Genomic DNA, 14,687 nt, shown 5'->3' with positions numbered 1-14,687 from the left:
CTCGGACATCCAGGCCCACGCCGGCCAAGGGCGAGGCCTGGGGGCCTAGTGCCTGCATGTCAAGGGGACTGGCCGGGGGTGGGGTGGTGCTGGCATGAGAGCTCTTGGCCACGGTCCCTGTGGTCAGGGGTGCGGGGGGGGCCTCCTACACACTGCTGCTCCCACCTGGCGTCCAAGGGCACGTTCTGCTTTCAGAAAGATATCTGGTTTGGGCAAGCGTGGCCACCCAGACGGCTTGGCTGGCGGGGCGGGATCACGTCCTGGTCACATCGGGTGCCCCTGGGCCTGCGGCCTGAGTCCAGGTGGGAACACAGGGAATGGCCCACCCCCAGGAGGCGCCCGGCCCTGGCCCAGACCCCGCCGCCTGCTCAGGAAGGGCAGGCACGGAGGAGGCTCAGCACCGTCTCGCTGCTGCCGCGGGAGAGCGTGGAGCCCTCTCTCTTCACATTAATAAAACTTTTAACAGGTTTTTGGCAAATTGGCAACAAAAGCACATGTAGCTCCTAATTGGAGATTTAAGCGCCTCGGCGAACAAACAGACGCCTGTTCCTGCCTCGTTATTTATGAGCTGGGTCTGCTCTGAGATTCACGGCTCCTCTTGGGCGCTGGCCAAACTTCCCGGGTGCAGGGCTCGAGTGCCCGCCCAGCCCTGCCCGCCAAATGGCCCTCAGGGAGCAAGGACAAGGTAGGGGATGGAGGGGGTGCCACCCCCGGGTATGTGGCTCCAACACCCCCCGACCCCCACCCCCATAGGCCCCACCCCCAGGCGCAGCTGACCAGTCCCCCACGGGCCCCACCCCCAGGCCTTGCTGACCTGGCCCTGCTCAGCCTGTGACCCCCCGACAGTGACCCTGGGGCCCTGCTCTCTGACGTCCCCTCTGTCCTGCGGTCGCCACCCTGGTGCGTGTCCCCCAACAGCGTCCCAGCCCTGCCCAAGGCCTCAAGTCGGTGCCCAGTTCTGACCTGAAAGGCCGCCTCCCCTGCTGGCCTGGCTCTGAGGCCCACCTGGACCACACCTGGACCTGCTCCTGACGCCCTGAGGGCCTCCCGGAGACCCCGGCCTACCTGGGCCCCCTGCCCAAGCCCAACACCAGGGCCACCCAGGCAGCCGGCCACAGCTGCTCGGAGACCCCAGAGCCGCTCGGGGCTCACTCACCTCGTCACTGCCCCTCCCAGGCACTGCCAGCATCCAGCGCTGCGGGCCCTCGGCCAGGACGGAGGCCCTGCAGAAGCCCACGCTCTCCAGGTGCACGGCATCCACCACGGCGTTCCTGCCTTCCGCCAGGTCCCACACGCACAGCTGCAGGTCGCGGCCCTGGCTGCCAGAAAAGGAGGCGGCAGGCCGTGACCCTCCCGGTGGAGGCCACAGGACGGCAGGGGACCCCTCGTGGGGAGGGCCCCGGCTCCTGCGCTAAGAAGGGCCACACTCACACCTGCGGCCCAGACGCGCCGGCCTGAGGTCCGCGGCAGACGAGGAGCAGACACCAAGGACCCCACCCACCGTCTGGCACTGACGCTCCAAAAGCTCAAGCCTGCGTCCCTGCAGCGGCCCCTCGCTGGCCCTCAGGGCTCCCATCCGAGTAGCCCAGGAGGAGGGGGCCGTCGCTGACACGTGCCCCGCGCACACACCCCTGGAGGACGAGGCACGGACATGGAGGGTCTCCTCCCGACGGCCTGCCTCAGCAGTCCGACCTGAGAACCCCAGGGGTCCAGAGCAGGCAAAAGGGGCCACCCACGGGCACAGGTGCGGCCTCGGGTGTGCGAGCCGGGCCGGTGGGGGGGGGTCTGCGGGGCATGGTGAGGCCGGCCCGGGCCCCAGCTTTGTCCTCCAGCCCGACATGAAAGGGCACCTTCCCTTCAAGGGCCGTGCAGGAGGCTGGACTTGCAAACACAGCTGGGCCCCGGCCGCCACTGCAGCGGCACACACCTGGCCCCTCAAGCACCTGCGTGTTCTGCATCCTGCCTGGCGGGGCACCGCGGCCAGCTGTCAGGCACACACGCCAGCCCCCCCACAATTGTCCCGCACGCGTCCGCAGGCCGGCTCTCCAAGGGGCCTGCCTCCCGTGGGGACTCCCCCAGGACAGCCCAGGGTGCTTGGGGGAGCAGGGGGCCCGGAAAGGCCTACGCCTCCACTCAACACCCAGGAGGAAGGTGGGGGTGGCTCAGTGGGGCCCTCGGACACGGCCCCTACTCCAACCATCACGGAGAGAGTGAGCCCCATGTGCAAGGTGTGCGTCTGAGCAGCTCAGGGGACGGGTCGAGGCCCTGAGGGGGCTGAACGAGCATATGCCCAGGGCATGGCCGTAGACTCGCCCGGCCTCAGCCGCCCCAGGGCTTGCGAGCGGCTTGTGTCCAGCACAAAAGTGCTTTGAAGCCCCCTGGGGCCTAGAGGCCTTGTTTTCTGGGGACCAGCCTCCACGGTGCCCAGGTTTCAAGTCCAGAGCCCCAGAGCTGCCCTGTCCGGGAGTTCCGGGGCAGAGGGTACCCTGAAAAGCCCTCTGATGTCTCAGCTATCTGGGGGTGTGACCCCTGAACACGAGCAGAGAGCCCCCAGACAGCAGTCACTCTGGCAGTGGGGCCCCCATCCTGGCCCTGCCCCACCCGCACCGTGTCTCTCTCCAGGGGAAGGTGGAGGCCCCCAGAGTGCCCCACACCCCCCAGCGCCCTATGGCCGCCTCTCGGCCGACCGCCCAGCCTGGGCGCGTCCCATCACCTCCACAGGCCCCTGCCCTGCTGCCAGCCCCCAGCCCCTCCGGGGATGCACAGGCCAGGTCCACTGCGGCCTCCCCCCACCCCCAGTCAGCACCACCGCGGCCCACCTGAGCAGCTGGGGTCCCTGGGGCAGTGTGTGCAGCCAGGTCACACACTGGCCCCCGTGGCCATCCAGGGCGGCGAGCGGCCTCCGCGTCTGCAGGCTCCAGACGTGCACCAGCCCACGCAGCGACCTGTTCAGACAGTGTGGTCAGGGATGACCTTGGGGGTGGGGGGTGGGCTGCAGTCAGGCTGGGCTGGAGTCAGACTTGGGGGGGTCGGGGGGCTGGAGTCAGGCTGAGAGTCAGGGTGCGGCCTGCAGTCAGGCCTGGGGGTTGGGGGGTGGGCTGGATTCAGGCCTGGGGGTTGGGATGGGTTGCAGTCAGGCCTGGGTGTGGGGTGGAGGCTGGGGGGGGACACCACTCGGCTGGTGAGCAGGAGCTCCAGCCAGCAACTCGCAGGGGACGGCTGGCCACACGCGCCCAGGAGACACGCTCTACTTCCAGGCAGGGCGGTCGAGGGGGCAACAGGTGGGCCCTTCCCCCACCTGCTCCTGGCTGCCTGGGCGGGGCACTCACCCCGAGAGGAGCAGCGGGTGTCCCTGGGCTCCCTGGCAGAAGTGCAGCGCATGCACGGCCGAGCGGGCACCGCGTAGGACGAACTGGGGGTCGGGCGCGGGGGCTGCCATGTGCTCACCTGCGGACGGAAGGGGGCGTGAAAGACCGTGGGCTCCTCAGGACGGCACAGGTACTCCTGGGTCCCCCAGACAGCAGGCCCCCCTCGCCTGGAGCCCCCGCCCTGCCCTCTGCGCCCCCCAGGGGCCCTTCCTGCCCAGCCCTCCCCGTGCAGTCAGAGGCGTGAAGGTCCAGTCCTCACGGGGCTGCGGGCTCAGCCCCCCGCCCTCCCTGCTCAAGCAACGGGCCAGCCAATGGCCTTGTCCAGCCTGGACCCTGCATGCCCCCACGGTGTGCAGACAAGACGCAGGCCTGGTATCCTGCCACCGCCCGGGAGGGCCGCTCTCACAGAGCACGTGTCTCGTGAGCAAGGCCTGCGGGTCCCCCAAAGGAGGAGCTGCCGGGGCTCCTCCAAGCCCCTGCAACCACCCTGCCCCAGTCCTGCTGGTGGCCATGGCCACGGCCACCCGTCTGGCCGCAGGTCCTGAGCCAGGTTGAGGGCACAGCAGGGAGCAGAGCCTGGGGCGGCCGAGGGGCCGTCCTGCTGGGCCCCAGGACAGTCCCCCCAAGTCTGCACACAGCCGTCAGAGTGCCATGGGGCAGGGGCCGAGGGCTCCCACAAGGCAGGCCCCCGGGCACACGCACACACGCAGCACCAGCAGAGGCCCAGTCCGCACTTGCCATCGCCGCGGCCTGACGGGATTTTCCAGAACCTGCATGGGGCTGGCTCCAGCAGATGAATCAGGCCCCCCCCTTCCCGACCGTTTCCCAACGGAAGGACGCGGGGAACAAACCCGTCACGTTGTTACAACAGCCGGACGCTCAGGCCAAGACGAAGCCTCAGCAATTAAGGGCTTCATCGTTTCAGGCAATTAAAGTAAACGCTTTATTTAAAAACTAATTAATTCTAGCTACATATTTTTCCCATGACAATACCCCATGATGACTTGATTTATGACGCCTAATTATTCTTTATTAATCTAATTGAGAATAATCACATCATCCCATCTCCTGGCAGGGGGCCGCCCAGAGCGGTGAGCACCCAGCCGCCCGGCAGCCTCACCCCTGGCTTGTCACTATCCCCCTCGGCGGGCAGAGGAGTCCGACAGCTAATCCACAGAGCACAGGCCTGGGTCTGCGAGACACATTCCTTCAAAAATTAAAAAGGGAGAATCTGACGGCTCTTCCACCACTGTGACACATGCCCCTGGAGGCCCCCAGACGAGGAGGCCACGGGGGTGACGCTGTGCAGGGGTCCTGACCTTCTGCAGGCCCCCCAGCCCCGCCCCGTGTGGGCACAGTGTGGGGCAGGAGGGGCAGGAGCCTGTGGCTGACCCCTGGCCACGGAGGACAGGGCCCAGGGTGCTTGGGGGCAGGTGGCCTCACAGGAGCAGCCCCCGCGCAGGTGGGGCCGTCAGGCTGAGCCGGAGCTGGAGCTGTGCCCACAGCTGCCCGACGTTGCCCCGCAGCTCTCAGCCCCCGCGGGCCCAAACCGCAGCCTGAGCGTCATTCACGAGGACCCGAGACGAAGCCTTGGCGGTTCACACGGAGCGCCCTGGGTGGGCCCCGTCACCAGCACGAGCAGACGAGGAGGCTGGCCCCACAGGGGGCCTGCAGGGGCCACAGGTGTGGAGGGACCAAGCAGAGCGCAGGGCTGGGGTGGACAACAACGCTGAGCGCCTCTGAGGCCAGAGACGGCCTGAGCTACATGGAACGCGGCCCGCTCAGATCCGGAGAGACCCGGCCGGGAAGAGGCTGCTGGGGGCAGGGGGTGCGCTGGGGCTGCAGCGGAGACGCTCCATCCGTCATGGGGGACAAGGACAGGCTCCCTGTCCACCACCTCCCGGGGGACAAGAGAGGGCAGGCCCCCCGTCTACCACCTCCTAGGGGACACGGGAGGACAGGCCTGCCCGTCCACCCAGGCCTGTAGGAACCTCCTGAAGCACCCACAGGGACCCAGAGAGGACATTTGGCTCAAACTCAGGGTAAAGGTCAAGGTCAAGGGAAACAGCAGGGCAGCTCTAATGAATTCAGAGAGTAAGGTGCACACTGACATGTAGCCTCAATGAGGTCCTGGTTTACATCGAGAGCCCAAGATAAAAAAGGATAAAACAGACTCAAACATTCAAAGGAAACTTCAGCACGGTAGCAGCAAAGAAAACCAGCAGCGAGAACTCAACAGGCTCCTTGGACCCACAGAGCATGCCATCAGAGAAAACTCCATTACAGTCCCAACTAAGAAAATGAAAGACTTAACCATGAATCATTTAACTGTTGCACATCATAAGAACTAAAAACCTAAAGTATCTTTAAAACACGTGGAAGTCTTCAAAACGAAGGGAGAGCTAAATACCAGATAGAAAACTGGGCAAAAGACAGGAACAGACAATGCACACACGGAGGCAGGGGAATGGCCTTGAAGGTAAGGAGAGGTGCTCCCGCCTGGGACTGACGCTGCCCCAGCGGCTCTGGTTGTGGCCGGATGGAGTGGGCTCGATGCTGACTGTCGCCTCTCTGGCCAACTGCAAAGAAAACCTCCAGGCAAAACATAATTAGCGATCACCATAAGCTCCAAGAACGTGGAACCTGGAATAGCTCCTCTAGGCCCTCCTGGGCCGGTGCAGCCACCGCCCCTTGGAGGTGAGTTTGCTCCTCCCGGCCGCTGCTCCTGGCCCTCGGGCGTGGGGTAGCTCCTCTCGGCTGCTGCCCCTGACCTCAGACATGGGGTAGCTCCTCCCGGCCACCGCCCCTGACCTCGGATGTGGGGTCAACCTCTGTTCGTTTCCAAGGCAAACCATTCAATATCACAGTAATCCAAGTCTATGCCCCAACCAGTAACACTGAAGAAGCTGAAGTTAAACAGTTCTATGAAGACCTACAAGACCTTTTAGAACTAACACCCAAAAAAGACGTCCTTTTCATTATAGGGGACTGGAATGCAAAAGTAGGAAGTCAAGAAACACCTGGAGTAACAGGCAAATTTGGCCTTGGAATACGGAATGAAGCAGGGCAAACGCTAACAGTTTTGCCAAGAAAATGCACTGGTCATAGCAAACACCCTCTTCCAACAACACAAGAGAAGACTCTACACATGGACATCACCAAATGGTCAACACCGAAATCAGACTGATTATATTCTTTGCAGCCAAAGATGGAGAAGCTCTATACAGTCAACAAAAACAAGACCAGGAGCTGACCGTGGCTCAGATCATGAACTCCTTATTGCCAAATTCAGACTTAAATTGAAGAAAGTGGGGAAAAACCACTAGACCATTCAGGTATGACCTAAATCAAATCCCTTATGATTATACAGTGGAAGTGAGAAATAGATTTAAGGGACTAGATCTGATAGATCGAGTGCCTGATGAACTATGGACTGAGGTTCGTGACATTGTACAGGAGACCGGGATCAAGACCATCTCCGTGGAAAAGAAATGCAAAAAAGCAAAATGGCTGTCTGGGGAGGGCTTACAAATAGCTGTGAAAAAAAGAGAAAGTGAAAGTGAAGTCGCTCAGTCGTGTACGACTCTTTGTGACCTGTGGACTGTAGACCACCAAGCTCCTCCGTCTATAGGATTCTCCAGGCAAGAATACTGGAGTGGGTGGCCATTTCCTTCTCCAGTGAAAAGAAGAGAAGCGAAAAGCAAAGGAGAAAAGGAAAGATATAAGCATCTGAATGCGGAGTTCCAAAGAATAGCAAGAAGAGATAAGAAAGCCTTCCTCAGCAATCAATGCAAAGAAATAGAGGAAAACAACAGAATGGGAAAGACTAGAGATCTCTTCAAGAAAATTAGAGATACCAAGGGAACATTTCATGCAAAGATGGGCTCGATAAAGGACAGAAATGGTAGGGACCTAACAGAAGCAGAAGATATTAAGAAGAGATGGCAAGAATACACAGAAGAACTGTACAAAAAAGATCTTCACGACCCAGATAATCACAATGGTGTGATCACTGACCTAGAGCCAGACATCCTGGAATGTGAAGTCAAGTGGGCCTTAGAGAGCATCACTAAGAACAAAGCTAGTGGAGGTGATGGAATTCCAGTGGAGCTATTTCAAATCCTGAAAGATGATGTTGTGAAAGTGCTGCACTCCATATGCCAGCAAATATGGAAAACTCAGCAGTGGCCACAGGACTGGAAAAGGTCAGTTCTCATTCCAATCCCAAAGAAAGGCAATGCCAAAGAATGCTCAAACTACCGCACAACTGCACTCATCTCACACACTAGTAAAGTAATGCTCAAAATTCTCCAAGCCAGGCTTCAGCAATACGTGAACCGCGAACTTCCAGTTGTTCAAGCCGGTTTTAGAAAAGGCAGAGGAACCAGAGACCAAATTGCCAACATCCACTAGATCATCAAAAAAGCAAGAGAGTTCCAAAAAACATCTATTTCTGCTTTACTGACTATGCCAAAGCATTTGACTGTGTGGATCACAATAAACTGTGGAAAATTCTTAAAGAGATGGGAATGCCAGACCACCTGACCTGCCTCTTGAGAAATCTGTATGCAGGTCAGGAAGCAACAGTTAGAACTGGACATGGAACAACAGACTGGTTCCAAATAGGAAAAGGAGTACGTCAAGGCTATATATTGTCACCCTGCTTATTTAACTTCTATGCAGAGTACATCATGAGAAACGCTGGGTTAGAAGAAGCACAAGCTGGAATCAAGATTGCCGGGAGAAATATCAATAACCTCAGATATGCAGATGACACCACCCTTATGGCAGAAAGTGAAGAGGAACTAAAAAGCCTCTTGATGAAAGTGAGAGTGAAAAAGCTGGCTTAAAGCTCAACATTCAGAAAAGTAAGATCATGGCATCTGGTCCCATCACTTCATGGGAAATAGACGGGGAAACAGTGGAAACAGTGTCAGACTTTACTTTTTGGGGCTCCAAAATCACTGCAGATGGTGACTGCAGCCATGAAATTAAAAGACGCTTACTCCTTGGAAGGAAAATTATGACCAACCTAGATAGCATATTGAAAAGCAGAGACATTCCTTTGCCAACAAAGGTCTGTCTAGTCAAGGCTATGGTTTTTCCTGTGGTCAGTATGGATGTGAGAGTTGGACTGTGAAGAAAGCTAAGTGCCGAAGAATTGATGCTTTTGAACTGTGGTGTTGGAGAAGACTCTTGAGAGTCCCTTGGATAGCAAGGAGATCCAACCAGTTCATTCTAAAGGAGATCAGCCCTGGGTGTTCTTTGGAAGGAATGATGCTAAAGCTGAAACTCCAGTACTTTGGCCACCTCGTGCGAAGAGTTGACTCATTGGAAAAGACTCGGATGCTGGGAGGGATTGGGGGCAGGAGGAGAAGGGGACGACAGAGGATGAGATGGCTGATGGCATCACTGACTTGATGGACCTGAGTCTGAGTGACCTCTGGGAGTTGGTGATGGACAGGGAGGCCCGGCGTGCTGTGATTCATGGGGTCGCAAAGAGTCGGACACGACTCAGTGACTGAACTGAACTGAACTGAAGCTCCAAGAAGTGAAGGACAGCAGACAGACTTTGGAGGCAGGCAGGAACTTGGAGAGCTGAGCTGAGTGGGGACAAGCTTCCTGCTTCTGTGTTTGCGTCCTGGGGCACTGCCTTCAGGCTGGGTTGGGCTGCAGGGCTGCGAGGCAGGGGTGGCTAAGACTTGGAGAGGAACTAACTTCAGTGCAAGGAAAAGTCTGAGTCCTGGACTGAGCTAAATACGTAATACACGGCAGAGAGAGAGCGTCAAACAGCCATCATGACCCTGGATTCTGAAGAGTTCGGGTCTGACTCCCCGATGGTGTCTGCTTCTCTCCTCTCTAGGCCCTGCCCCAGGCGTGGCCCCAGACATGGAGCTGTGCAGGAGAAGTGGCTCTGAGGGCCACCTCAACTTTGTGGCCAGAGGGACCGCGCAGAAAGGGCCCCGCTGGATCCTGTGTGAGACAGACGGCAGAGAGCAGCGGGCTACAGACAGGCGGTCATGGAATGAACCCTGGAAAGCCTGAGCTCACCTCTGAGCTGTGTGGGGCGGGATGGACCCACAGCAGCACCAGCGTCAACACCTGAGCTGGGACCACTGAACACTGCCCAGGGCTCAGGCTGACCTGAGTGGCTGGTGCGCGGGCCCAAAGCAGAGCACTGGAAGCTTTGGAGATGGACATGTGAGCGAAAAACTGCGGTCCACGCGGGGGGAGGCCATCTGACGGGGCGACAGCCTGCTGACACGACACTCAACGTTCTCCAGGGGACCCGAGATAACAGTCCGTCCAGGGTACAACATAAAGTTATTCCACACACAGAACCAGGAAATGAGATCAATTTTCGCAGGAAAAGACAATTTACAGATGCCGGCCTTGACGGTTCTGAAGTTGGGAACATCAGATAAGGGTTCTGAGCGGCCTCTATGCTTGTGCTCCGTGAGGTGAAGGTAAACACTCCTGAAAGGAACAAAGGGAAGTTCCCAGCAGACAGGGTTCCTGGGGCTTCTCTGGCGGTCCCGTGGCTGAGACGTCGCAGTCCCAGTGCAGGGGCCCAGGTCTGATCCCTGGTCAGGGGACGAGGCCGCGCAGGCTGCAGCTAAGAGCCGGCGCAGCCGCTAGTAAATCCAGATAAATGTGTGTGTGTGTGTGTGTCTTAAAAAAAGAAGATATGAAGTGGCAAGTCAGGACACGAGAACATACTTACCGGCCCTGTGCGTCAGGGAAATCTAGTGACAGATGCAGCCACGTGCCCTGCAGGCTCACGGGAGCGGCCAGTGTTAAAGACGGGCTACACCGCTGGCCGCTGGGACGCGTGTGAAGCGGGGGGAACTCTCCTAGGAGTATACTGGTTCAGTCACTTTGGAACACAGTTTGGCTGTGGATGGTCCTCACACCCACGGAGGCCGAACACACGGTGATGGGCCCTACGCCCCAACAAAGCAGCGCTGACCAGGCTCCCCGCAGGTCAGCCTCAAACTTGCGGAAAAGCAGCCTGTGGAGGCGAGGGGACACCGTGATGCCGTTTAGATGAGACTGTAGAAAAGGCAAGCCGCCCAGCGGCCACAGGAAGCAGCTGAGGGCCCCTGGGGAGGGCTGGTGCGGGAGCGGGAGGCCGGGTGAGGTCGGGAGGCGGCCCTAGGCGCTCCCCCAGGACGACGTGCGTGTGTCTCCGGGGCGTGTGTGCCTCAGGTGCGGCAGTGCTTACACAGGTGCTAGAACGAATCCAGTTATCTACTTCACGTGTGTGCTTGATTGTACGTCAGTGTTATTTAAAAACACTCAACAGTACCTAAACCAACGATGTGCGCAGACACTTCACCTGTAAGATGCGCAGACGGTGAACACGCAGCTCAGCGCCCTTAGCCTCGGGGAAATGCAAACAAAAGCACCGCAGCTCAGGTGAGGCCGGCAGAGCCGCCGAGAGGACGGAGCCGCAAGCGAGCCCACAGCCCGCTGGGAGGTCCATGGCCAGAGCAGCAGAGTTGGTCGCCAGCGCTGTGACCGCGGGACATCGGCTCTGCAGAAACTAAACCGTGCCTGAGCGGTCTGCTCTGTTCACATAATCTCTCAAATGCAAAATGACGAAATGACCACCCACCCTCAAGCAACAGTGTAGGAACCCAGTACTGAGGAACGCAACGCTGTGGACGCGACCACAGAGGACGGGAGCAAGGACCAGCCTACACTCTGCATGGCCTGGTTCACTGGGCATGCTGGAAATGGCAGGTGCCAGGGCTCAGGGGTCAGGATCCAGGGTGCGCAGAGGGGAGGGGCCCCTGAGGGGGTTTCTGCCTGCATGCTGGAACTCCCCATAAGCATGTGTCGTAAGGATCAGCCTGAGGCCACAGTGATGAAAAAACAGCTGAAGATATGGGCCAGCGGGCAGAGACCTGCGAGGAGGCGGGCTGAACCCCACTCCGGAGGCCACCTTCCTCTGGGGAGATGGGGCCCATGTGGACAGACGTTCCCTGGGTACAGCGCGTGCAATGGCCCTTTATGTGGGAGGTCCTGCTCCCTGAAACCAAAACCCCAGGCCCGTCCTGAGGAACACAGGTGGCAAGTCCCAGCTGAGGGCACTCGCTCAGAACTGTCTCGGGCACCACAGCCCACAGGAGCCCCCACGGATGTGACGACTGAGGGCCGCGTCCCAGCTGGGACCCTGGGGAAGGACTAGAGGGAAAACAAAGGAAACTGGAATAAGCCCGGGTCTGGGGGGGCCACAGTGTGTGAGATCGCTCATTCCGCACGGGATGACCGCATCAACTTGGGGGCGAGCACCCTCCTGCCATCCTCAAGGAGGCCAATCTCCAAACAACGCGGCTCGGGGAATATCTGGGGGCTGCTGCTTCTCGAGGGACTCACCACCAAGACACTATGAAAACCCAGCTTCCTACCTACATTTTCTGGTTTTAGATCCAATTTCTCATTCCAGTTAAGGGGACTTTCAAACAGACTCACTGCCAGTTTTTAAGTGCTTTTCCTATTTAAAGTGATTTCCCACCCTATTTTTGCCCTAACAGACTTAGATCCTAAAATGGACTGGAATGGGTAAATTTAACTCAGGTGACCATTATAACTACTGTGGGCAAGAATCCCTCGGAAGAAATGGAGTAGCCATCATGGTCAACAAAAGAGTCTGAAATCCAGTACTTGGATGCAATCTCAAAAATGAAGAATAATCTCTGTTCGTTTCTAAGGCAAACCATTCAATATCACAGTAATCTAAGTCTATGCCCCGACCATTAACGCTGAAGAAGCTAAAGTTGAACAGTTCTATGAAGACCTACAAGACCTTCTAGAACAAACACCCAAAAAAGATGTCCTTTTCATTACAGGGGACTGGAATACAAAAGTAGGAAGTCAAGAAACACCTGGAGTAAAAGGCAAATTTGGCCTTGGAACACGGAATGAAGCAGGGCAAACGCTAACAGTTTTGCCAAGAAAATGCACTGGTCATAGCAAACACCCTCTTCCAACTACACAAGAGAAGACTCTACATATGGACATCACCCGATGGCCAACACTGAAATCAGATTGATTACATTCTTTGCAGCCAAAGATGGAGACGCCCTATACAGTCAGCAAAAACAAGACCGGGAGCTGACCGTGGCTCAGATCATGAACTCCTTATTGCCAAATTCAGACTGAAATTGAAGAATGTGGGGAAAACCAGTAGACCATTCAGTATAACCTAAATCAGATCCCTTACGATTATACAGTGGAAGTGAGAAATAGATTTAAGGGACCAGATCTGATAGACAGAGTGCCTGACGAACTATGGACGGAGGTTCGTGACATTGTACAGGAGACAGGGATCAAGACCATCCCCATGGAAAAGAAATGCAAAAAAGCAAAATGGTTGTCTGGGGAGGCCTTACAAATAGCTGTGAAAAGAAGCAAAGCGAAAAGGAAAGGAGAAAAGGAAAGATATAAGTATCTGAATGCGGGGTTCCAAAAAATAGCAAGAAGAGATAAGAAAGCCTTCCTCAGCAATCAATGCAAAGAAATAGAGGAAAACAACAGAATGGGAACGACTAGAGATCTCTTCAAGAAAATTAAAGATACCAAGGGAACATTTCCTGCGAAGATGGGCTCAATAAAGGACAGAAATGGTAGGGACCTAACACAAGCAGAAGATATTAAGAGAGGGGGCAAGAATACACAGAAGAACTGTACAAAAAAGATCTTCATCACCTAGATAATCATGATGGTGTGATCACTCACCTAGAGCCAGACATCCTGGAATGTGGAGTCAAGTGGGCCTTAGAGAGCATCACTAAGAACAAAGCTAGTGGAGGTGATGGAATTCCAGTGGAGCTATTTCAAATCCTGAAAGATGATGCTGTCAAAGTGCTGTACTCAATATGCCTGCAAATTTGGAAAACTCAGCAGTGGCCACGGGACTGGAAAAGGTCAGTTCTCATTGCAATACCAAAGAAAGGCAATGCCAAAGAATGCTCAAACTACTGCACAATAGCATTCATCCCACATGCTAGTAAAGTAATGCTCAAAATTCTCCAAGCCAGGCTTCAGCAATACATGAACCATGAACTTGCAGATGTTCAAGCTGGTTTTAGAAAAGGCAGAGGAACCAGAGACCAAATTCCAACATCTGCTGGATTATCAGAAAAGCAAGAAAGTTCCAGAAAAGCATCTATTTCTGCTTTATTGACTATGCCAAAGCATTTGACTGTGTGGATTACAATAAACTATGGAAAATTCTGAAAGAGATGGGAATACCAGATCACCTGATCTGCCTCTTGAGAAATCTGTATGCAGGTAAGGAAGCAACAGTTAGAACTGGACATGGAACAACAGACTGGTTCCAAATAGGAAAAGGAGTACGTCAAGGCTGTATATTGTCACCCTGCTTATTTAACCTCTATGCAGAGTACATCATGAGAAACGCTGGGTTAGAAGAAGCACAAGCTGGAATCAAAGATTGCCGGGAGAAATATCAATAACCTCAGATATGCAGATGACACCACCCTTATGGCAGAAAGTGAAGAGGAACTAAAAAGCCTCTTGATGAAAGTGAAAGAGGAGAACAAAAAAAGCTGGCTTAAAGCTCAACATTCAGAAAAGTAAGATCATGGTATCTGGGCCCATCACTTCATGGCAAATACATGGGGAAACAATGGAAACAGTGGCTGACTTTATTTTTGGGAGGCTCCAAAATCACTGCAGATAGTGACTGCAGCCATGAAATTAAAAGACACTTACTCCTTGGAAGGAAAGTTATGATCAACCTAGACAGCATATTAAAAAGCAGAGACATTACTTTGCCAACAAAGGTCCGTCTCATCAAGGCTATGGTCTTTCCGGTGGTCATGTATGGATGTGAGAGTTGGACCATAAAGAAAGCGGAGCGCCGAAGAATTGACGCTTTTGAACTGTGGTGTTGGAGAAGACTCTGGAGAGTCCCTTGGACTGCAAGGAGATCCAACCAGTCCATCGTAAAGGAGACCAGTCCTGAGTGTTCATTGGAAGGATTGATGCTGAAGCTGAAACTCCAATACTTTGGCCACCTCATGCGAAGAGCTGACTTACTGGAAAAGACCCTGATGCTGGGAAACATTGAGGGCGGGAGGAGAAGGGGATGACAGAGAATGAGATGGCTGGATGGCATCACCGACTCAATGGACATGGGTTTGGGTGGACTCTGGGAGTTGGTGATGGAGAGGCCTGGCGTGCTGCAGTCCATGGTGTCGCAAAGTCAGACACGACTGAGCGACTGAACTGAACTGAGACTTAGATCCATCAGTATCGGCCCCCACAGAAGGTAGTCCACACTCAGCT

The 14,687-nt window shown here is 55.9% G+C and overlaps 1 protein-coding gene across 2 annotated transcripts in view; it reads right to left on the bottom strand.

Moving 5' to 3' along the window:
• GNB1L (G protein subunit beta 1 like) overlaps window positions 1–14,687 on the bottom strand; it is a 28,783-nt gene that overhangs the window by 7,096 nt on the left and 7,000 nt on the right. For both annotated transcript variants that reach the window (XM_025267142.3, XM_006065534.4), the window contains exons 2-4: window positions 3,330–3,447; window positions 2,820–2,945; window positions 1,157–1,319 (exon numbers count right to left, since the gene is read on the bottom strand). In XM_025267142.3, coding sequence (XP_025122927.2) covers window positions 1,157–1,319; window positions 2,820–2,945; window positions 3,330–3,447 — 407 coding nt within the window. The remainder of the gene's footprint in view (window positions 1–1,156; window positions 1,320–2,819; window positions 2,946–3,329; window positions 3,448–14,687) is intronic.

Source organism: Bubalus bubalis, chromosome 17 (assembly GCF_019923935.1).
Source record: "Bubalus bubalis isolate 160015118507 breed Murrah chromosome 17, NDDB_SH_1, whole genome shotgun sequence".
Taxonomy (NCBI): Eukaryota; Metazoa; Chordata; class Mammalia; order Artiodactyla; family Bovidae; genus Bubalus; species Bubalus bubalis.
This window is presented reverse-complemented; position numbering and strand designations above follow the sequence as displayed.